Source organism: Scyliorhinus canicula, chromosome 2 (genome assembly GCF_902713615.1).
Source record: "Scyliorhinus canicula chromosome 2, sScyCan1.1, whole genome shotgun sequence".
NCBI classification, from domain to species: Eukaryota; Metazoa; Chordata; class Chondrichthyes; order Carcharhiniformes; family Scyliorhinidae; genus Scyliorhinus; species Scyliorhinus canicula.
In genome coordinates this window covers 121,556,685-121,582,085 of record NC_052147.1, presented here as the reverse complement: position 1 = coordinate 121,582,085, position 25,401 = coordinate 121,556,685, and the positions used below count along the sequence as shown (strand labels likewise).

Sequence of the window (25,401 nt, the reverse complement as noted above, 5' to 3'; positions counted from 1 at the left end):
GGGGGGCCACCACGACGGCCAGGCCCGCGATTGGGGGCAAATGGCGAGCAGAGCTCCCCATTGTAAAAAACAGGGCCATGTGCAGCCTCAGTCGTGCCGTTTCCCCGTTTAGGTCCCTGATTTAAAGCGGGTCACGTTGAGTAGCCGTTTCTGTGAGTTCCAGGAAGCACGTGGCTAAACGCGCTCGCTCGATGATGCACTATCAATTACGAACAGATGAGAGTAGAGAGTAATTGAGGCTTTATTAAGCAGAGATGTGTGGCCTCCTGCAGCTGCTACCAGAATGGGAGCAGCTCGGTGTGCACACATATTTATACTCCGCCTACTGGGCGGACCCAGCAGGCAGGGTTTTGGGCAGGGTTTTACTCCCGTACCTGTAGTACAGGAGCCTTACCGTATTACCTCTAATATCAACTATTATACAATCAGTGGTGACTACCACACTCGGAACTGTGTTGCCTTTTGTGAAGATCGGGTCCTTAGTCTCAAATTCCTACCATCACAATAAAAATCTGAGATGGTAAACCATGCAAGATGTCATTGTTGGTGTACCACAATTAGTTTTGTGAAGGGGAATGAGGCAGAGAGCCCCATACCTACTGGTTTGTGGTTTTTAAGTCTGATGCCAGTCAGTCAAGGAAGGGCTGTATTTGTTCTGGTGGTGGGTAGGGAGCTGATACCTGACTGCAGTGGAGGGTGAGGGGAGTTACGTGGTATTCTGGAATGTAGGTCTGTGGTCTTGTGTAGTGGAGCTCTGATCCTTGGGAGACCCATGAAGGTGATGCCTAGTCCAAGACTTACATTTCAGAGATTCAATTTTGGATTCCAAGGTTTAAAAGGCCTAGACTGAAGCAAGCCCTATTGCTTTAAAAAAAATAACTTCCACCACATAGCTCTCTGTAGCTGTGAAACAGAAGATTAGTATCACACATCTTCATCTATTGCTGTTATCAGTTGGAAATGAAAAATCAGCACACATACTGGAGAAAATACTTAACACCCTCCTTCCTCCTGTGAATTGACTTAGGGAAATGCTATGATCAACTCTTGGGAAAGAAATTTACTTTGGATGAACCATACTAACTGTGGTCTCTGTGGATTTATAAATATAAATGGGGATTATATGTATCTGAAACAATGTTGTATACAGCTCATTTCTTTATCGTGTAATTTAATAGTTAAAAACAAAAATTGCACACTATCATGCTAGCCACAATAAAAATGGAGCATTAAGGCAGACTATCAGCATCAAAGATTCTTTGGGCATACATGCATGACATATATTTGAGGTCTTACCAATTACCTTTTGCCTGAACTACCAGCATTTGCTTGTTTTCTTTCATTAACTGTTTTCCCAGTCTGGTCTAACAGGAAGTCTAAAGTGATCCTGACTCCTCCCTAGAGACTGCTCATCAGCTAGTTCAGATTACAGCAATGAAAAAATGGTAACACACAAGAGCTCTGACCCTTTGGTTTCTATCAAATTATCCTTTATTACAAAAGATAATAAAAGAGCAACTGTCCTTCCATATCCTAGCTAAAGCTGCTGGTCATTTATGTTTCTTTGTTATTAGCATGACAATACTGATGTTCAACCATTGTGATCATTACCAACTCCAGTAATGCTGACTAAATTGTTGAGCACACCAGCAGGTCATTAGCCTTTGAGCTGGCTATATAATAGGTCTGAAACAGATTTGATAAACCTCAAGTTCTTTCCTGTTGACAAGTGTCTCAATTCTTTTCAACAACTTTCAGAATCATATAGGAAGAAAGGAACAAAACTGCCAACAGAAGTAGCCCAAATAGCTTAGACAGCATATGCTGAATTGCAGTTGACTAAAAGTAGAAGACAGCTGTTGTTTTTTACTTGACGGAATAATTAATGAAGTAATCAAGCAATCAAACTGCAGACTATGGTCAGCAGACACTGGCTTAACTAATACCTTCAAAGCAGGCACCAGTTGCAATGGCCCCTCAGGATAACCTTTTTTTGACGTAAGAGAGTAGGTGTGCATAACGGAAACTCAATTGTCTCAAACTGTTATTCCTGTTTTCTTTACTGTCTGCCTGCTGTGTCGAGCAGCATTTATTGCCTATATAACTGTGAGCAGTTACTGTACAGTACAAGATTCTGAGGTGACTAGACGGGATTTGCAGCATTTTGATTTCTGTTCATCTTGGTCTGAGCCACAGTCAGACCTGGTTGTGTTTAATAGCCATGCCTAGTTCTCTCAGAAAGCATCTTCCTGCTCCCCAATTAACATAAAGGTGGTTGTTATTCAACTCTCCACATCCAACAAAAGCTATTTTCAAAAGTATAGTGAATTGAAAACTCGCAGCAATAGGTAGCCGCATCATTCATTTAAAGATTTTAAATTTGTATGCAAAATATATCTTCTACGGCATACTTTCATACTATTAAGAATGATTCCTAAGCATATATCGTCAAAATCCCATGTTAATCTTATTTACAAGCCGGAAGTGATGATACTATGCAAAGAATACTTAGATTTTCTTTCAGTAATGGAGTGCTGTTAATTGTTGTGGTCAGTAGGAGTTTTAAAGTGCACGAAGGTAAAAGCTGAGTTAAGGAACTGGTGCCTATCAAAGAAAATCTTCGGGTAGTCTAGGAATGGGGCAAGACAGCTACTATGCCACAACACTGGGGCATCAAGTAGGATATCAGCAATTGACTCTCAGTTGAACTTGGGGCTTTCCTAAGGGGCAGGTTTGCCAAGTCTTGGCCATTAGTCCATAAAAGGAACATAAAACTGCTTGGGCAGGGAATTCCTTCTCACTTTACCATGTGCCTCCTAGTAAATCAACCAAGGAGAGATGCTGATAATGTCTGCCCCATTTCATCCTCCTGACTGTGTGTGGTTGTGGTGTTGGGTAGGGTGTGTGGGGGGGCTGTGCAGTCAGCAGAAAATAGCTTTTCTTTCTTATTTTAAAAAAAAATTATCAGTTGAAAAATTGCTTTCTGCACACACAAATAGATGCTACACAGTTTGCACAAATCATACAATGTGTTACAGAGCAGGGCAGATTTCAGAAGAAGAAATTTCAGTCAGAAAGATTTTCACCGGGCTCCAGACATTAGAGAAGGCTCGTTGATGCAAATTGTCAAATTTGGACTGAAGAAAAAGAAGCACCTGGGCCGGTTGAAACCAAGATCTGTCTTTTTTTTTCATTTTTCTCTTTGCCATATTCTTTTGTATGACCCTGGTCACTCAGTGTTGTAATAGGATCTCACTGAGATTCTCCCCTGGAATGCTCAATCCCCACCTGAAAGGCAATTCTATAGACACTGCTCAGTATCTCTCTAGCTGCAGGAAGCTAAGTTAAGGGCACGCAATGTTCAGTTTGTGCCCATCAGCCAAAGTACTCGGCATGTCACTCGATTACTGTGCAGCTAACACAGCAAGCAAACCAGGAGCTAAAAGTATAAATTACAATTGCTTAATGGGTTTACCTGCATGCGAGCGATAGCTGTGATTTCTACCCTCCCCACCCCCCAAAACAAACTGAATAGGGTACACGCCAGGATACTGGAGGATAGAGAATTGCTCAACCCTACCTCACAGGCCATGGCTTTCTGTCTTCATGTAAATCAGTGCCTGTCACTGCATGCATGATTCACTGCTCAGAGTGTACTGTTCTGTGACGAATGAGTCCTGCTTAATTTGGCAGTGATTATGCAGGTTACTAGCCTCCTAAACCCCTTTGAACTTGTAATTGCTGCTGGTTTAAATAATGAACATTAAGGGGGGGGATTCAGAAAAGTGTGGATAATTACAGGCTTTTTTTCTCTTTGCTGGCAAAGGGTTGCTGAGGTGGCTGTGAACGGTGTCATAACAGCCTGTGCAAGCTTGCTTTTGACATCAGAAAATCTCAAGAGCCCCTAAGAAAGGAGGGGTTGGCAGCATGAATATTCATAAGCAGCCACCTCTGTAGTTGCCTTGCTTCCTATTTTATTGGCAAAGTAAACCCGCTCACAATTCTGGACATACAAAGGAGTGGTTTAGCGGTTGCAATGTATTCCATGCTTAGATATCAAAAATTATTACTGTCAAAAACAAAACCATTAAAACAAATGCAAAGTCTGAGGTACATTCTTTAAGGCAACTCGAATGACATTACCACAAACGATATGGAATGTATCCTAATCAAAAATTGTGTCAATGCAATGGCGCTGAGTTTAATTTTGAAGTCAAACGGTAAAGATTTATTGCAGCCCTGGCAAACCAAACTTTAAGAGTCCCGGTGTCTGTTTTTGATTTTATTACTTTCTTCCCCTCCACAGCCGCAACACCCCCCCCCCCCCCCCCCCCCCCCCCCCCCCACCCCCTCGCCTCTCCACGACCCTTCCAGTTCTTTGTCTGTTTGCACTTTTGCTCTGGATTTTCTTTACCCTGGTGTGAGACGAATATCAAAGACCTGGGCTGTTTGTGGGCCTCCAGCACATAACAACATCTCAATGGTACATTTTTAGAACCTGCGTCACAACATGGCAGCCTATGATTAATGGCAACTACATTGAAAGCAGCAGCTCATCAACAACGCCCTCCAGCAGCGCTTGCAAAAAAAAAGTACGCAATCCTGCTTTGCGAACGTTGGTGCTGCCAAAGAAGCTGGATTGTGTGGAATACTGACATAAAACACCCTATCAAATCATTCCTTATATAAGTACTTTTCACAATCTCCTTGGGATTACATCCCTTTTATCTGCGCATTATATTGCAAATAAGCAATTTTGATAGGAAGCACATGACTAAAAAATTAGTATAGATTTAAGAGTCTGGATTCTCAATGCTGATAAATGGAAGGCCTTCATGGTAAGGTAATTTCCGAGTTATTTATAGGAGGGCAGGTGAGTTCACTTCATCAATCCTTTAATTTTGATCTTGCAACGTAGGAATATTAAATGGCGGGTGTTAGCAGGAAGATACTGAGGGCTTACAAAAATAAACGCTCATTTGGGCGCTAAGTGAAAATCTAATCTTGGGGAAATACTTACTGGTACAGAATCATGGTTCGGTTAAAGTTTACAAAGCTCTTTGCAAAATATTTTTCAGAACATTTTTAGCTGGGATTAAAGTGGTACCCCCAAGAACAGTGATTAATTCCAATAGATGGTTAAAAATATTAAGTATGTGAAAATCTGAGATTAAAATAATCCGCCCCATACATTTCCAGACACTTGTCTGCTTCTTTGAGAGAAATAGAGCACCAAACACAAAAAGTGAAGATTACTCTTCACTTCTAAAGCACTCTACAGCAATAAAGGCGACCGCACGCCTTAGCTCCAAAAATATTCCTGAAGAAAAACCAATTGCTTGAACTGTTCCAGTCATCTTTTGTGTTTTCCAGATAAAGTCATCAATAAGCACTGTGTTTGAGTTCTGCTAGTTCAAAAATATTTATGCCCTTTGAAGTGTAGCTAAGCTGGATTTGGGATTTACCTACAGTAGCACTTTATAAAGAAGGTGATCTGTAAGGCATGAAAACATCTTAACATCTTACTATTAGATGAGAAAGAAGTGTTCAAAACATGCTAATATTTCCAGCAGCATTATAATTCAAGCTTCTGACAATCTTTTCTACTAGTCACTGTCCAAATGAATCATGCACTGTATTCTGTGCATTTGAAATAAGGCTAAAGCTTTAGCTGTTTCAAATACATCTCTAAATCTGCCAGGAACCAGCTTGTCCTCCAAGAGTGCATATTTATACTTTTATTGTGGTCTATTTCTGAACATTAGGATTAGGTTTAGAATTAATACTGAGAAGATGTAAGACAGGGCCAAATTTTGTTTTGTGTTTAGGCTCAACATCCTCTATGTCAATTAAAGAGGCAAAAGGTGCATTTTACGGGTGTCATAAACATGCGACTGGACACTTTAGGAAAAGCAAAATGAAAATGTCAGGGTATAATAAGCATCCCAGTGAGGAAACAAAATCCTTTCATACTTCAGTCTTGGAAAAACTACAGTAATGCTATATTTTTGACAACATTAGCTTGGGGTTGTAATCGTTTGTTTTCAGGCAAACTTAACCTGTTGGTTAAGCAGAAAAATATTGTGGACTGGGGGATGGCTGCTATCATTCTGACTTGCCATCTCTTGAGATAAAGAAATCCTCCCAGCACTACTGAGAGAAAAAAAAACATTAAATAGTGCTGGCATGACAATTTGGCGGAAAAGGTATTCTATCATCACCTAAATATTCACAGAGCACAAAACAATTGACAAAAACTGTTTTCTGTGGTGCAGATTGAAGAGGGGCTAAATGTCACCTGATTGTTGGCTCCATTTGCCCTGACAAAATATAGCCTTAATTCTCTTCTGTAATAGTGGCTGAGCTGGAGGATTTCAAACAAATGTAACTGGATTCAAACCTGTAATTTAGAGAACATATCTGTCTTGCTGTAAAGAATTTTTTTTATACCTGACTTAAAAAATGGTTAGTTATTACAATCCTGGAGGGGTTAATATCCCCATCTCATAGCTTCATTACCTCATGTGAGAAAACAGGACAAAGACAACAGATGGCAGACAGTGTTGACTTCTGTCCTTTCCATTGTGCAAAAAAGGCTGCAGAGAACCTTGTTTGATAAAAGCAGAGGCTTTGGTGGCCTTTGCCATAATTATCTGATAGCTCTGTGACTGATGAGCTCTGGAACATTTAGTTTTCTATAGGCACAGTCTGTGACAAGTGAACTGTCCCTAGGTTGCTATGGGTGACCAAAGTGCTGACATCGAGTCCCTACAGCAAACAAGCATATGACAAATGAGGCTAGGAGCCTCAATCAGTTTTGAATCTCAGTGACCACCTCCCCGTGCCCCCCCCCCCCCCCCCCCCAAGCTAGGTTTTAAAAAAAAGACAGCCCAAAGAGCCAGAATGGGTTAAACTGAGACAGTAAATTCAGTTCAAAATTTAAAAGAGTATTGGAATTTGTATTAAAAACATACATTAAGAATAACTCAAAATACTACTGTTTTTAAAGAACTGGCCCAGAATACCTCGTCAATAATGCTATTTTTATATATTATTTTCCTTCACTGAAAGCCTGATGACAGTGTAAAACATAACTTTGGCAATTATTAAAGCAAACAATGAGCAGATGTGTTTTGGCTATCGAGGCCATAGAAACTCTGCCAGTTGAGCGGCAGTGCATTCTACTGCAACAAGACAGAATGTAAAAGAGGCCCTGCTGAACTCTTGCTGGAAAAAAGGGCAGTCTCTCAAACAGGGTGTGCTCACACCTAGGTCCATACTATAATGGGTGGACTAGTCTTTGTGTCAAGCAAACATCCTCTCTGAGGATAAGATTGCCTGTAGCCATGTGTAACATGGTTAACTGTTAGCCTAACAGCTCAAAGGCCATGTGTGTTGTATCAGACTTGATGATAATTTTCATCACCAGAGTGTTGCCATGGTGACAGAAATGAAATTGTGCCAATGACCAAAATTTGTCATAATTTAAGTTCAAAAACGTCAATTATTTTTCTCTTCCAGAATTATTATTTTGCATTCCAGTGATCTTCTGGCTAACCTCTATGTGCAGGCGAGTGAAATGAGCAATTGTATTGTGACCTTAAATATAAACTTGTGGCTTTTTCAGAAAAGATTGCGGTATTTCATTTCAGAAGGCTTTTAAAAAGAAAAACCAGAAAAGGTATGTTTTTATTCCATCAACGGCTGTCACATTCTAACGAAGGTCTGAAAGCCTCTATGCTGAAATAAAAGCAGCCTCCATGTGGTTGTTGTAGCAAAGATAAGGACATCTCTCTGAAAATTGATGAGAACATTTATAGGGGGGAGGTCTTTGTGTCTGAGCACTTCCTGTTTTCATTCTGTGATCAAATATATTCTTTGCAGAGCATACAGGAGAGTCCTTGAGAGGAAAGGCAAAGGAAGCCAAGGGGCTAATTGAGTGATCTGAGGGCTTTTCAATATATCTAGTTTAAGGATCCTTCCTCTGCAGTCAATGAAAATCATTCCTGGGTCAGTCTGAGCAAGATATCTTTACTGCTTGGCTTTGAGTATTTTTAAAACCATACCAAATCAATAGGGGTTTTTGTTTAACTCAATGGTAATGTTGCTGGGCAAAATCGAAAAAGAATGCAACAGCTTCAATGATGTTTAATTCTGCTTTCATTTGCATAAAATAACTACAAGGAAATGTTAGTGTAAAATTCCAGCATCCCCAAGCGCCCGGCATCTAGCGTTAAGCATTGTTACGTGATCTGCTCTATTCACACAATAGGCCAAAACTCAAGTCTTATACATTTCAATGTTTAAAGTTCAGAAACCTGAATAATTAAATATCTGCATGCTAAAAGAAACACACCTTCTGCATATCATTACCCCTCCCCCATTATAAACCGCAACACTAAAAACTTTCTCCACAGCAACAAAAGAACTATTTAAAAAAATGAACACAAACCGATAATGAGTGGAAACTATACTTTACTTTTTTGCCCCCTTTTGCAGCATTAAACTAACTGCTGGGAATTACTGTGGCCAGCCTTTGTTGTTTTTGTCCCTCAGAGTTGTTCAGAGGAGGTGACAATGGCTCAGAGTTGAGAACATATGTAGAAAGACCCCTGCGGTCGGTGAAAAAGTTGCTCCATGCTGCTTGGTTGTTTAAAAAAAAACAACCAATGTTCCTTTCTTCCGACAAAGCTAATGAATGCATGAATGCTAGAATGCAGCAATGACCCATTCAGAAGCGAAGTCTTAGGATCCTCCCTGCAAGAGCACATCCTGCGATGGTGAAATACATTTGCTTAACAAATTAAATTAATGAGATAATTCAATTAGTCTTTTTGATGTGAAAAACAATACTGCTTAAGGAAGGGATTACTGTAGTACAAGAACAGGTTGGCCTTCACAAAGAGGGAAGCAGAAAAAAACGCTTTAAAACAATGTTATTAAAAAATGGGAGGACAATGAAGAGAACTTGCATTGAATTCTGCAGTGTTTTAGTTGTATACTTGTTTGAATTAGCATAGCCAGATGGGAAAATTCTCACATTACTTCAGTCGTAGGGAATCGTAATCATTCGTCAATAAACTGGGAAATGTCAAGGCTGAGTAAGAGCCAACCAAAGTGAAACTTTTGACTTGCGTGTAGAAGGAGTGCTCTGGGTGGGTGCTTCTGCCAAGCTTTTTGCACTAAAAGACAGCCATGCCCTACAGGACGGGGAAACGAAAACCTCCCAGTCATTTCTACAGCAATATTCACTCGACTCCAAATTAAAAACATTTTACAGGTTACTAAATCTCCAGCTGAGGTGATGTAGCAAAGAACAGCTGTGAAGTAATTTTGATAATGATGAGAATAATAAGCACATGGCAAGGTTCAGGGCTTTGCTCTTGCAGCTTCAGTGCTCCTGAATAGATAAAAGTGATTAAATACTCCTGATTATCCCTGACCAATATGTAATGGATTTACAGCCCTTTCAATTAGTTAGTATTTGCTTAGGACTCATTATTTTGTCTTTGGTTAAGTAATCAGCCTACAGACGCATGTTCTGTCTAATTCCTCTGTGCAAACGGGCACAGGGCACCTGACCTCCAAAAAGGCCATAGCTGCAAGGCAGAATACCCACTGCTTCAACGGAGCAGTGACCATTCTGGTTAATCCTGACCCTGGAGCCACAATCAATATACCTTCATTTACTAATAATGTCTTTACATCAAAGTGACAGTTTAGAAATGAGGATCCAATATTCACCTTTCTTTCACTATCTTTCTGACTTAAGGTTTAGAAGTCTCAAGCACCAGTAAGGCTTTTAAAGGGTCATATTCTAACTTTCGTTGAAACCGGAAAGCATTTTTACCCTTTCAAAGAGTTGTGGCTCGGCCTTGGTCAGTACGTGTGTTGAAAGGATTGAACTCACAACCTTACTGCTGAGGGGGGTGGTAAACAAATACTATGAGTTACTTGTCCTCTCCTTTCAAAAGGTCTCCTGAAAGAACAAACATTCGTAAAGGGGAAGGGGCACTGTGCTGAGCTATCACATAGTCCAGTGTTAATAAGGGAAATATCTGTAGGCCTACGAGTGTCTCTCCATTACTCTATAGCCCCCTTTAGAATTGTTGATTAGAGGCAGTTCAGTTAGTGTGTATCTATCTCTCTCATGTGATGTCACGACCATTCACTCTAGTGACATTATGAATGGATAATGCTATCAATAATCTAAGCTACTGAAATCCATGATGCTGCTGGATTGTATGCCGTGAGAGAGGGAAGTTCCAGTCTGTTCCCAGACTTTTTCTAACCAACAGTGTTAAAGTATAAAACAGGATAACAAGAGACGAGTGGAACATAATTACTCCCCGTTTGATCATTTAGGGTTATGGGCCAATTAGTACAAAATATGGATTAAGATTTGCATGTAAGACAATAAATAAGAACATAAATGTCTCAGAAATATTTAATTCACCAATGATATGCATCAGTGCACCTACATACCCAGTGCATGGCTCCCTTGCACAGTGAGATCAGTGCTTCCTTTAAGGCGTTGTGAAATAAGCAGGTGGGTAAAGTGTGCACCAAACAGATAGTGGTCACAATATTTACTGGGAAGCCAGGTATTGGCAGGGAAAATTGAGCAGGGTGTGTGTCCAGGCTAAGGGCACAGAGGTAGACAGATTTTTGATTGACATGCGATTCCTGGGTTATGGAGGATGGGCAAGAAAGTGGCATTATGGCCATAATCAGATCTGCCGTGATCTTATTGAATGGCGGATCAGGCTCGATGGGCTGAATGGCCTACTCCTGCTCCTATTTCTTCTGTTCGTATTATCGTATTATTCTGAAAAAACTTAACGGCAGGATCTCATTGTAACTTCTTTGTTTTTTCCTTCCACTTAGTAGCTGGTTGGATAGATAGGCTTGTTGGGCAAGGAAAATCAGTGACAGAACGATGCAGCCAGGGGTACTCAGGGACAGCTCATGGCACTTAAGAGAGAAAGCGGCATGGAGGTGGGTGCTGAGAGGGAGAGAGAGAGAGAGAAGCAACTGGGAAGTAAAAATGCTAGAGAGGAGGGCTGGGAGTGGGGTAGCAAGGGAGGTAGTAGAAGAAAGACAAGTGAATAAGAAAAAAGCCAGACACACATGACTGAGGTTAGAGGAGGTGAGAAGAAAGAGGCATTCAGGATTAGGGGAATGCTGGAGAGCTGAACCTGGTGGAGGAGATGATGAAGGAAAAGAGAGCAATTGGGAAAGTGCAAGGGCAGAGGTCGTGATCTGGAGGATGAGGGGTATGGGACGTGGGGATTGAACACAATTGCAACTTAGTATGGGTGTCAATGTTTATGGGGAAGGCAGGGAGTTTGGAGATCTGCGACTATGGCATGTGAGGAGAATGGCTACACTAGGATAAGGGGAGTTCAAAGTCTTCTTGGATCGGCCATTCCTGCTCCTTCTGGACTGCTTGTAAAGGCACCTACCTTCATGAGCCAGCAGCTCCCACCTCCATTTCATTGTTGCATTTCCCAAGCTACGGACAACCCAGGCAACAACGGTTACATTTAAATTAACCAATTGCACCACGAGAGGCTGCTTTAAATATGTTGTCATGTGCTGTGAAACTAGTGATCATAAATCTGGCGGAAAGTGAGAACATGATCCCCATTTTAACATTTTTCAACCCCCCAACACTCTCGCATATCTTCGGTGATTAATAGGGAAGCCAGTACCACTATAATCATAGATTCAGAAAATTTACAGTGCAGAAGGGGCCATTCAGCCCATTGAGTCTGTACCGGCCCTTGAAAAGAGCATCCTACTTAAGCCCACGCCTCCACCCTATTCCCGTAACCCCACCTAACCTTTTTGGACACTAAGGATAAATTTATCATGGCCAATCCACCTAACCTACACATCTTTGGACTGTGGGAGGAAACTGGAGGAAACCCATGGGGAGAATGTGGAGACTCCGCACAGCCAAGCTGTGATTGAACCTGGGACCCTGGAGCTGTGAAGCAACTGTGCTAACCACTGTGCTACCGTGCATGTAATACAGAGATTATCACGAATTGTTCAACCAATTTGTTATTTTCTTCTCTTTGTCATGGTGGCTGTTCTCTGGCCACTACGACTCCTAACCTCAAAGCAAATGTGTGTACAAGGGGCAGAAAGGGGGAAACAAAAAAATTGGATCTTGTTGTGCCAGTGAATTTTGGAGACCATTGGGGCGGAATTCTCCGCAAGGTCCGACGCCGTCGTGAAACCCGGAGAGGTTCACGACGGCGTCGGAGGCCGCTCCTGGCCCCCTATTCCCCCCCCCCCCCCCCCCGGGGGGCTAGGAGGGCCGTGCCGTAAATCTCGGCCGCCGGGCCTTGTCGTTGGCGTCAAGGCCCGGCGCGCCGAGAATGACGCGGCCGGTGCGCCTAATGATGTCAGCCGCGCATGCGCGGGTTGGCCGGCTCCAACCCACGCATGCACGGCTGACGTCACGACGGATGACGGCTCAAACCCGCGCATGCGCGGTTGCCGTCTTCCCCTCCGCTGCCCCGCAAGACGTGGCGGCTTGATCTTGCGGGGCGGCGGAGGGGAAAGAGTGCGTCCCGTTGAGATGCCGGCCCAACGATCGATGGGTACCGATCGCGGGCCAGTCCCCTCCCGAGCACGGCCGTGGTGCTCACTCTCCTCTCTGCCCCCCACAAGCCACAAAACAACTGCTGGCACCATGTTCACGCCGGCAGCGACCAGGTGTGGTTGCCGCCGGCGTGAACCGGTTGGGAACGGCCGGCCGCTCGGCCCATCCAGGTGGGAGAATTGCGGTTCGCCGTGAAAAACGGCGGCCCGCGATTCTCCGAGCGGCGTGTCGCAAAATGCGACACGCGATTTTGGGGGGGGTGGGAGAATCGCGGGGGGTGCCAGAGTGGCCCTCTCGCGATTCTCCCACCCGGCGTGGGAGCGGAGAATCGCACCCAGGTTATCTCAGGGACGTCTGAAAGATGTTGGGCGAGATTCTCCCAAAACGGGAGAAATCGTAAAGCTGCCGTAAAACCCGGGCTGGTTTTACGGCAGCGCGCCCCTTCCCGACGGGGGACCGATTCTGGTCCCCGGTCGGGGCTAGCAGCCCGACGCCGTAGGCTCCGGCAAGACGGGCTTAACGAAAATCGTTAAGCCCGCTTACCGGAGTTAGCGCCGGCTGACGCGTCATATGACGTCAGCCGCGCATGCGCAGTTTGGAAGACTCCAACCCGCGCATGCGCGGGTGACGTCATCGCGTTTTTGCGCGAAACCCGCGCATGCGCGGGCCGGGTTGCCCCTCAGCCGCCCCGCGAATGGATACTGCGGGGCGGCGGAAGGACAAGTAGTGCGCGGGCATCGGGCCCGCTGCCCGCGATCGGTGCCCACCGATCGCGGGCCCATGGCACCCTTGGCACGGCCGTGGTACTGCCGTGCCAATTGGTGCCATGGTTATAAAAAGCGAGTTGGTGACGCCGTTTTTACGAACGGCAAGACCAGGTGTGTTTGCCGTTCGTGAAAACGGCGGAAAGGGCTGGGACTTCGGCCCATCTAACAGCTGTGAATCGCTGCCGGCCGTAAAAAAACGGCGGCAGCGATTCGGGTCGGGACTTCGGCGGGGGGGTGGGAGAATAGCGGGAGGGCGGGAAAAATGTCGGGAAGGCCCTCCCGCTATTCTCCCACCCGTCGTGGGGGGCGGAGAATTTCGCCCGTTGAATCTGATACTGGGTTGGGCCATGTTTCGGGTTGTTGCTGGGGGAAGAGGACATTTGTTCCCTTGAAGAAAAATAGACTTGCAATTGTATAGTGCCTTTTATAAGTTCAGGATTTCCCAAAGAGCTTGACAACCAATGAAATACTTTTGAAGTATAGCCATTGCTGTACTTCAGGGAACCCTGCACAAGCTTCATCAAACAGCAATCCAAAAAGGACCAGATAATCTGTTCTTCTGTGATATTGATTGAGGGATAAATATTAGAACTATAGAACAGAGTTCCTATAGTTAAGGAGGCTATTTAGCCAATTGAGCCAACACCAATGTTCTAATCCAGCATTTCACTTAGGTCCACTCCTGTAACTGCACCTAACCTGCACATCTTTGGATTGTGGGAGGAAACCGGAGGAAACCTACGCAGACACGGGGAGAAAGTGCAAACTCCACACAGACCGAACCCAGGTCTATAGCGTTGTGAGGCATGTTGCACATAAATATTGGACATGTACAGATATAACTCCCCTGCTCTTCTTCAAATTAGTGCCGTGGGATCCTTTACATTCATGCGAGAGAGTGACAGGGCTTCACTTTAATATCACATCCAAAAAAACACCACCTTTAACAGCACAGCACTCCCTCCATACTGCACTGGAGAGTCAGCTTGAGTCTGCACTCAACTCTTGGGAGTGGGACTTGAACCCACAACCTGCTGACTCAGAGGCAAGTAAGCTGCCAACTGAGCCCCTGCCAATTCATGATCTGGCCTCCTCCCATTGTTCCCCCACCACTTCACCAGGCACCCTTGAGACTTATTAAAGGTCTGATATCGGAAGGATAACCTTCCTGAAATAAACCCATTAACAATGGGCAAGCTGCACCTGGAGCCACAAGTTGTTGCATGTCCCAGTTTCAAGTGAGCACTCCTGGTTGCATGTTGTTGGCTATTTGCTCCAAAAAATTGTCCGTGGGCAATTTATGTCCCAAATTTATTTTTAAGCTGAAGTGAGAACGATGCCCCAATGCAGATCCACCAATGGAAAAGGTTCTCAGCGACAGGTCGAGATGTAAATCAGCTGTTCGACAAAAGGAGATGGGCAGCCAATTTGAATAATTAATAGCTGATTTAATAGTGATTATTCCAGGCCACCACTCTCACCCCCACCATATGGGAATGGTGCCAACTTCATGGAAGCAGCTTCCCTGTGGCTGTCTTCGGGGCTACTGGAGCAGGTGGCTCCCTGCCCCAAGTGGGTATAGGCAGCGAAGGTTCTTACCCTCACCCATCCAGATCAGCCTTCCTGTTTGGCCACTATGATCTGAAATACCTCTATTCACCTCTCAAAAGGGGCTGATTTGCCCTCTCCTGATCCCGGACCTTCCTCAGCAGTGTCTACCCCTCCAGGTTGGATTACTGAGGTAACAGAACTGACAGCCTAGTATGTACATTCCTCTGATTTTCTGGCAGGATCGGCACACACTTGAAGATCCTTAATTGGATTGCGGTCCGGGTGATGACCAATAAGCAAACCAACTTTGGGAAAATTGATGAGCCAGTCCCATTGTCGCCTAATGTTAGGGACCCACATTCGGTCCTCACATATGGGTCCCGAAAATCCTGCACATTGACTTCTCTCTCCCACCCACTCAAGGTCACTGCAAGTTGTGGTGCTCCACCCCTCACCTGTCTGCTGGTCCTTTTTGCCCTCGCCCTTATGCCACAACTATAGTTTGCATCCAGAATGCAAGATAAAGACAACACAGATTATTGCTATAAATCTCTTTCTGCATCCTAATCAGGATTGATTTGTTTCTCGTTTCCGATTTTGTAGCTTCTTATTTTAAATCTATAAAATCTCCTGCACAAAATACTGACAAATTACAGCTGGTATTTAAAACAAAAGGTTGTTACTAAACAGTTACATTCGTTGCTAAAACAAGTGCAAGTTTCTGACTTAATGGGGGAAAGTACAGTGCTAAGTCTACATGGCACCGTCATTAGTGCATGTGCAAACTGTGCCTGGAGACCATTTCAATGAAAGTATTTTACTTCACACCAACTGTGTAACTGTAAAATCTTGTCGGAATAGGTTGATGTGGATTTTTATTGCCATGCAGACATCATGTGATTGTATTAATTGTGTGCATGCCGATAATTTAAGTACAGATTCTAAAACTTAGCACAAATGTATTTTAGACTGACTGATGCATGGAAATATTTGCTCTACTTTCTTTTTTCTCTGCTGAAGCTCTGACTTGATTGCTTGAGTTTTGCATCAATGACTGGAAGCCCCCCTCCCAACCACCCCCAGTACCTCATCTAGACTGGCTGTTGTTCATGTGTGGGAAGTGTGGAAACGGGGGGGGCGCCGTTGTGGTGGGAGGGAATTGCAGCTGATTCTGTCCTCACTGAACGTCTCCACATGTGCTCTATCCAGCAGGGGTTACTGGATCAGTAATCAGGAGAGGAATCCCTGGCATGTTTCTCCCTCCCCACGAAAGCCTGCGGATGCTGAAGTCAATTGCGGTGCCCTGAACACCAGCTTGGCTGAGATAAAACAAATGCAGTACAGCCTGCAGGTTAAATCTGGGACCTTTTTGGTCATTGAAGCCTCAGTGTCACAAGCGCATGTATTAACCCACTCCATTCTTAGAATTCCCTGCTTTATCATTCTTTAACAATCGCACAAATATTGGGGCTGTTTAGCTCACTGGGCTAATCGCTGGCTTTGAAGGCAGATCAAGGCAAAAGCTGGCAGCACGGTTCGATTCCCGTAACAGCCTCCCCGAACAGGCGCCGGAATGTGGCGACTAGGGACTTTTCACAGTAACTTCATTTGAAGCCTACTCGTGACAATAAGCGATTTTCATTTTCATATTGGTACCTTGGTCATGAATTAATTGCTTGAGTGCAGAAACATTAAACATAATTTTGGAAGAAATAATCAAATTGGAGGCCAGAACTTTTAGCAGCTTAGCTTTAAGAACCCGCAGATGAGACACATTTATGTACATTCTATTTCATCTTAGATGGAATATTTTTATTAAGTACTGGTCTTATCCACTATTCATATTTGTATTGGTTCACTAGCATTTTCTTATGGAGCTGTAGCTTTGCCAAAGGTTTATCTACCAAACCACGATAAAATGTGTTTGATTTTGCAGGTGGAAAATACTTTTGGCAAAGTTTGGTCGCTGTAGGAATGAAATATTTTTTTTTTGATTAAAGGTATTCAGGTGATGACAGGGGCTGCGCACTTCAGTGCACATGAAGCAGCTGCTTCCCAGCTGTAGTACTGGACTCACATACTGTACAAAACATCTCCCAACTTAAAGTACACACAAAGACATTGCAGCAGCTCAACAAATGCCTCTTAGTTTGCTTCTAAACCCATCAATGTGGCTAAACAAATGTGTCAGAACGAGGGGTTATCAGATGGGAACAATTTTTAATATATATAAACGTTATGTCTGCTGTGATTTCAGCAGGAAAGATTTTTTCTTTGGTTAACTCTTTAACAGCCAAGTCATGAACACATTTGTCAAGATTATGAATTTACAGTTTCCAAAACATCTTCTAAATCTTTAGAAATTGATACTTTTTGAAAGTATTAAAACTAAATAGCAAAAATTAAAATATAGAATAGGCTCATTGAAATAGAACAGGAGTATTCTGCAGAAGACACAGTCTTTCAACAAAGATATTGGCAACCTAGATGAAGACATGTTGCACAGTATCTACTAATTTACACCAATTAATTCTTTCACGTGCAGAACATTTACTTATGTCCTGTTCCTATTTAATGTACTTTTCCATTTTAAAGAGTGATTTGCGCCCCCCCCCCCCCCCCCCCCCCCCCACCCTTTGAGCTGAGCAAGTTGAACGAACATCATATTACAATGAATCAATCAAGGAAAGTATTTCCAAAACTGTCCAGCAAGAAATCAAAATTTACCAGGGAATATTGAATAAAGTCAGTCGGTTCTTCCTCCATCCAGTTAATACCACCCCTACATTTACCGTTCTTAAGATGGAACTCATTTGACAGAGGCAATTGCATCTCAGCTACAGGTGAAGCTTTAATTTGTGATATAAGCCTAGATTGTGCAGCCTGCAATAGTGCTCGAGGCTGACCTTGACTAAAGCTACCCAAAAAGACCAACCGTTTCTGTGACTTGAATTTCACGTTTCCCAACATTAATTTGAGTCTGGGGCCAAGTCAAGGGGACCCCCAGCAACAGTGATGTCACCACATAGGTAGGACACCAAATTCTCATAGACAGAAAACTGGAAAGTAAAGTGCCCTAATTATTCTTCATACTTTATAGAAAGTAAAATTTCTTTTGTAGCTTAAAAGAATATAGAATTATAATATTGGAAAATTGTTGACATTACACAAAGATAAAATTAGTTTTTCGGGGTCAGAGGTGTTGTTCAGAAGTAATTATGACAGTATATCAGTAAAAACCTAGTTACATTTCAATAACAATGCATAACTTTTCAGAGGGTTTCAACAGCGATATTACACATAAAAGGGGGAGTTCTTGCAGTTCAATAATTTCTAAAGTGCTGTCTGTAGGAGGTTCTGTGAAACACAATTTAAAACACAGTTCCTCACTCTTTTTTTAAATTTAGAGTACCCAATTCATTTTTTCCAATTAAGGGGCAATTTAGCGTGGCCAATCCACCTAGCTGGCACATTTTTGGGTTGTGGGGGTGAAACCCACGCAAACACGGGGAGAATGTGCAAACTCCACACGGACAGTAACCCAGAGCCGGGATCGAACCTGGGACCTCGGCGTCGTGAGGCCACAGTGCTAACCCACTGCGCCACCGTGCTGTCCCCCTCACTCTTTTAAACGTGGGATAAAAATTAAGTCTAGACTTTGGGCAGCACGGTAGCACAAGTGGATAGCACTGTGGCTTCGCAGCGCCAGGGTCCCAGGTTCGATTCCCCGCCGGGTCACTGTCTGTGCAGAGTCTGCACGTTCTCCCCATGTCTGTGAGGGCTTCCTCCGGCTGCTCCGGTTTCCTCCCACAGTCCAAAGATGTGCAGGTTAGGTGGATTGGCTGTGCTAAATTGCCCTTAGTGTCCAAAAAGGTTAGGAGGGGTTATTGGATTCTGGGGATAGGGTGGAAGTGAGGGCTTAAGTGGGGCCGGTGAAGACTCGATGGGCCAAATGGCCTCCTTCTGCACTGTATGTTCTATGTAGGAGGTGATATCTGTATTTCCATTTTGGTTGAATAACATACGGCAGTTTAAGATCTGAGAGTCTTCTATCACAATGGCCACAGTTAAGATGTAAAGATGTAATGAAATAACCACAAAACCAAAACAGAAATTAGTGTTCACATTTAAACTGTATATCAATAGCCAGGATTAAGTGCAATGCTTTGAAGACCAATATATATACACATACACACAGCATGTTGTCACAGAGTCCATTTCTGGCCCTTTCATTCAAAGACATGGGGCAGGATTTTCTTCTTTGGGAGTAGGACCTCAAGGTCCGGGTTAGATGTGGGTCCACTCCCCGTATCGTGTTGGGAGCAATAACTTGATATATAATTTTAACTGGGCTGACCAATTAGCGGATGGTGGACATGTTTCTGAGGTTGCAGTCCTGCCATTTAAAGTGGCAGGGAACAAGAGAGAGAGAGACAGGATCTACTGCCCAGCCTGCTGCATGTTTTGTGGCAGCGGTAGGCAGCCCGCTATTGGTCGGTAGCCGGAACTTCTGGTTTCGTTGAATGCACCCCTCACCGCTGGGAAACGCACACAGTGGAGCGCCGTCGGCAGGGGCAGAAGAGCCCACTGGTGATAATGGCCAGAAGGTTCTGGCCAGAGAGAGAGATATAAGAATTGAATGCTTCAAAAAAGCCCTGTATGCCTGGCCATGGTGATGGAGGAGCAGTTCCTTCACTGGGTGGCCAGTGTTCACACCACCACGATAGGTACATGGCAGCTTCTCGCACAATGAGGCCAGACCAAGTACGGACAGCAGATTTCGTTCCCTAAAGGCCATGAGTGAACAAAATGGGTTCTTGCAACAATCAATGAGAGATGCCAATTTAAAAGAAAATTATATTTAAATTACACCAGCAGCTTTCATAGAATCATAGGATTGCTACAGTGCAGAAGGAGGCCATTCAGCCCTTTGGGTCTTCACTGACCCTCTGAAAAAGCATCCCACCCAATCCCCTGCCCAGCCCCGCTTGTGCATTCCTGGACACTAGGGGGCAACTTTATCATGGCCAATCTGGGCAGCACTGTGGCGCAGTGGTTAGTGCTGCTGCCTCACGGCGCTGAGGTCCCAGGTTCGATCCTGGCTCTGGGTCACTGTCCGTGTGAGTTTGCCCATTTTCCCCATGCTTGCGTGGGTTTCGCCCCCACAACCCAAAAAATGTGCAGGGTAGGTGAATTGGCCACACTAAACTGCCCCTTAATTGGAAAAATGAACTGGGTACTCTAAATTTCTATTTTTAAAAAATCATGGCAAATCCACCAAACCTGCACATCTTTAGACTGTGGGAACAAACTGGAGCACCCGGAGGAAACCCATGTAGATAGAGGGAGAACGTACAAACTCTACACAGACAGTCACCCAAGGCCAGATTGAACCCGGGTCCCTGGTGCTGTGAGGCAGTGCTGCCCAATGGCGGTGATAGGATTTGAACCCACATCATTTCAGCATCTGACCTTCTAGGGGCTGTTTAGCACAGGGCTAAATCGCTGGCTTTGAAAGCAGGCCAGCAGCACGGTTCGATTCCCGTAACAGCCTCCCCGAACAGGCGCCGGAATGTGGTGACTAGGGGCTTTTCACAGTAACTTCATTTGAAGCCGACTTGTGACAATAAGCAATTTTCATTTCATCTGCCTGCGCCTCTGGACTACTATTCCAGTTCAATACCACAAACCCACCATTTAAAAGTAAGACGTCTCCTTCTTTTAAGACAGAAGCACAGCAAATTTATTTTTCTCTCGGAGGTCATTAATCTGTGGAATTCCCTTCCCCAGGTAGTAGTGGAGGATGCGTCATTGGATTTATTCAAGGCAGAGTTACGCAGGTTTCTGATAGGCAAGGGAGTCAAAGGTTATGGGGGGACAAGCAGGAAAGTGGAGTGACACCACAACCAGGTCAGACACGATTTTCTTGAATGGCAAAGCAGGCTCAAAGGCCAAATGGCCTACTCCTTTGTTTATTAAGGTGATCTTTCATATATATTGTTGAGCTCACCAAAATGAGTTGAACTGTGAACAAAATGGAGTGCACTGCTCACAGATTAAAGAAACACTTTCTCATGGACTTTAGACACCATTTAAATCAATATCAAAGAAGCAACGCTAACCAGCACAGGATCACTTTCCTCTGTACATACCGTGAGGTGCTGGAAGAGCCAGGCCCTCATAATATTTGTAGCTACTTTGGGGAAAATGCCTCGCTTTTTCTGTCGCTTTTTATCCTTATCTGGATCATCATCATCACCTGTGCCTGGTGAGGCAACACTGTTGTCTAAGCCATCACCTGAGATCACAGAACAAAGAAAGGCAAAAGATTACACATTTTGAGCACTCTGCAAATAACAAACAAAATTAATCAAATTTGATCTGCAGTGATTGGGAATAATGCAAACTGATAAGATTTCTCATTAAAATACTGGATTGTTATGTGAATAATATTTAACTCAAGGCATTTCCCAATCCTGTTTTGATAAACTTCACATGAACACACATGTATCATTAATGCAATTATTGCTGTGCTTTTGACAGAGAGAAGTAGCCTTCTGTCAACTAAATTTATATTTGGTTTCAAAGCTGCAATGATAATTTTGTTTTGATCTTTTTTTTATTGCTAAGTATATGGGACGGCTTAGGAGATTTTCTAACTCACCATAGATGGCTACTTAAAAATAAAACCTGAACATTACATGGATTTTGCATAAGGTGTAAGTAACTATGTCATGGCTCGTTGCACAGAACAGACCACAGTTCATCATTGCACCCCTCCCCCAATGCATTTGCATGGGATGACACCCTGTCTTCCTGCATCACTGCTTCCGACTCTCATATTTACGAGAATTAGGTACATATCAAGGTAAGGCGCTTTCTTTAAATCAGGAGTTACCTTCATCCACTCTCACTACTGTTCTGTCTTTCCTTGCATTAATTGTGCATTAGCAAAAATCATTTACTTTTAACAGTCATAGTTATTTTTCTTTACCCTCAGGCGAAAATGCCTTGAAAGCCTGCCTAGAGGGCATCTAAATTATGTATCTAAAAAAACTCTGCACCAAGGCAATCCTGGACTCGTACTTTCTTAAAATTCATACGTGCTTGTCCTCCTGTTTTTGAGAGGCATCAATCAGAGCACCTATATATACCATATTTCCCCATTAATATTTGAACCAATAACATTAAAAAGAAAGAAGAAAGAAAGGACCCAAAGTATATTCAAATGCAAAATAAATGAAGGATACTGAAACAGCATCAGGCTTTTTTTTTATTCAACGGCTATGTTTTTCTCTTGCACATCATTAGCCTAAAGCCACACGAAAGAAGAAAACAGAGAAGTGTAGAGTTTATGCTCCCTGCTGATGTTTAAGAAGCCGAGGTCCTGGAAGAACATCTGGAAATTGCGCTGAGACTGTGGGTTTTGTAATTTAAGAATAGACATTCATTAGCAGTAAATGCCATAAATCCCATGCTAAGTAAAAACCTTGTTCAGGAAAGCCTAAAACAATAAACTTAGGACTCAGCATAGCCAGAGCCACATAGCTTCCTGAGGAATGCAACAAACGCAGAAGCTAATTCTACTACTGTCTTCTAGTTATATGATTACCAGGGGGTTGGTGGCACTGAGCAATTACATTAAACAAGAGCTCTCTCCTTGGCAACTTTTATGCAAGTTATTTTTTTTACCTTTCTGGCCACAGAAGATGAAAAAAAAACCCACAGCAAAGAGTTGGCAGATTAATTTTATTGACGTTTCCATTTTCACTGCAATGTGATACCCTCCATCACGTCGAAGAGGCGACCCCAGTATTTACAGACTGACAAGCCACTTCATTATAGCCACCCAGCCCCAAGGCAGCGCAGCTCCCTCCATCTGCACAACCCTTCATCAACCACTAACTTTTGCTACCTCTCCTCGAACGTGAAACATGACGGGGAGCCAAAAAGGTGGAAATAATCATAAAAATGATGCTGGACCAGAAACATTCACACAGCCTCATTACAATTGCCGAGTACAGAGTGCTGGTGAGTAACACCCTGCTTCCACGATGCCAGGAAGGAATGCTGCAGGGCAAATTTTCCCAAATGCTAATGGCTTCTGACTGTTCCTTGGCAACTATGGCATTTCAACCTGTGCGGATGTACACTCCAAAACAGAAACTGGAAATGTCTTATCATCTATCCATGTGACACAGATGGAGAGTGGCTATTAGGAGGCAGGCACTGGGCCTTGGGGATCTGAGGTGCTGCGCTATAGCCTACGGCAGTTTTGGAAAGCTGTGCCTGGGGAGAGGAAAATCTATGCCTAAAAAAAAGCTGGCATCAGAAGTATGTGTGCATATTAGAAAATAAGATGAGGAAGAAAGGAAAATGAGCTAATAAAAAGAAGTGTTGCTACGATTTAGTATTTGCCAAAATTGTTAGCTATCTGAACCTTTATCTCAAATGAAACCTTTGTAATAAGGCTTCAATTTAATAGAAGTAGAAATATATTAAATCTTAATTTTAACTACGCGTTAAAGGTAAAAAATATGGGCATTTTACTGTTACATTTTGTAACATGATATTTTTGCCTATAAGATCAAGTTATTTTCTTGGCATGCTTCATTTGCAGCACTCGGGTTAAAATCTATCAAAGTGCTGTTGCATAAAATGCATTACAATTCTCTTAATTTGCCTGGAACAATCCATACCTGAACCTCTAATTACAGGGGTCTCTTTCTATCCTGCTGTGCTACATGCTCTCATACGTTAAAATTGAATTTTTGTAAGATTTATTTTTAAGTGACCAGATATTCAGCAGGGCATGGCCTGCCGAGCTGGAGTACTGTGTAACAGCTGCACTTTCTTTTGTTGCATGCAACATTTACGAACTGCGTGGGGTTTTCCTACGTTAAAGAGGAGACAGTGACCCATACCACCTTCTTTACACTCAAAGGAGCACTAAAAAACACTCCTCACAGGCTTACCTCAGGCTTCCCTGGCCCAGAACAACCTCCCTCTCCCTGCAACCCCCCTCCCTCTGAGCAAAAGCAGAGAGAGAAAAAAAAAAGGGATTTTATGTTCCTTTCTCCTCAACTTTTCAGGCGGTATAAGCAGCATTTAGCACATTCAACCCCCAAATGGCTCCAAATGCTCTGAGCTGCAGGGGCTCATCTTTTGTTAGGCTCCTTCTATTTACTCAGGATTTACACAGGGCTCTCCAGTGAAGAGACCACATGTTACTGACAGAAAGCGGCTTCATTCACAACACATCAGACAACGGGGCTGTAGCCATTGCTGCTTCGTGCTTAGGCAGGATTAAGACTCCAGTAACACTGAGCCTAAAGACTCTTGCTAAATGGTAAACAAAATGTACCGGCTACTACTTAAACCAAATTAGGCAGACATAGATCATAATATAAACAGGCGAGCGCTAAAAAAAAGTAGATTAAGGTTTTACATCCATCTTTAAGCTTCACCTTCAGCTTGCAATGAAGCAATGCAGCACACCTCACCTACTTATTTATGCAAATTTCTTTCTGACTGTCTTCCCACGGCTTATTTATATCTCAAAAGAGTCAGAACTGCAGCCTCAATGACACTAAAATCTGCTACATTAGAGATGTCCTTGAAATACATCAAATGTTCTCATTTGTCCAGTGAAGAAAACAAGACAAGTAACAGATATAACCAATATTATCACCCACTGACTCCCTCAGCTAACCGGACTAAGCTTAACCCCTGCCACCTCACTCCCTGTAAAGATTCCACTCCATTCTCCTAGTTTCTCCAGCTCTGTTGCATCAGTTCCGACAATGGCACCTTCCAAACCAGCATTTCCTAGGTAGAGACAATGATGTGGTGGCAATGTCACTGGTATTAGCAATGCTAAGACTCTGGGGACATGGGTTCAAATACCCCAATGGCACTGGTGGAATTTAATTCAATTAATAAATCTGGGATTGAAAGCTGGGCTCAGACCATGAAATTATCATTGATTAGAGATGGACAACAATGCTGGCCTTGCCATGAAGCCCATATCCTCCCAAAGAATGTTTTTAAAACTCTCCCCTTTTCCTCAGCTGAGGATTCTGCTCCTTGATGTGGTTCTCAACTGTTCCACCTCCATCAATTCTGCTCTTGCCCCTTCCCTCACTCCCAAAATAATGATGGGCTCACCTTTCACCCCCACCAACCTCAACCTCCACTAGTTCTGCCACCTCTAGTTTGATGCCTCCACAAAGCATGGCCGAGATCCTCCGTCCTGATTCACGGCTGGGATTTGCCCTGCCACTGAGTGAACCGAGCTTTCGCTGGAATGGCGAACTTTCCATTCTCACTCACAACGGATCTCGCCACGGTCGATACCAGAGAATCTCGCCCACTATCTTCTCTTTCCCTCTTCCTATCAGCATACCAAAGAGCCCATTCCCTTCACGACACACTGGTCCACTCCTCAATCACCTGTAATAGCCCCTC

The 25,401-nt window shown here is 43.6% G+C and overlaps 1 protein-coding gene across 1 annotated transcript in view; it reads right to left on the bottom strand.

Annotated features, from left to right (window-relative positions):
• meis2a (Meis homeobox 2a) overlaps window positions 1-25,401 on the bottom strand; it is a 138,845-nt gene that overhangs the window by 62,393 nt on the left and 51,051 nt on the right. Inside the window, 1 exon segment of the mRNA XM_038785863.1 lies at window positions 21,087-21,232. Coding sequence (XP_038641791.1) covers window positions 21,087-21,232 — 146 coding nt within the window.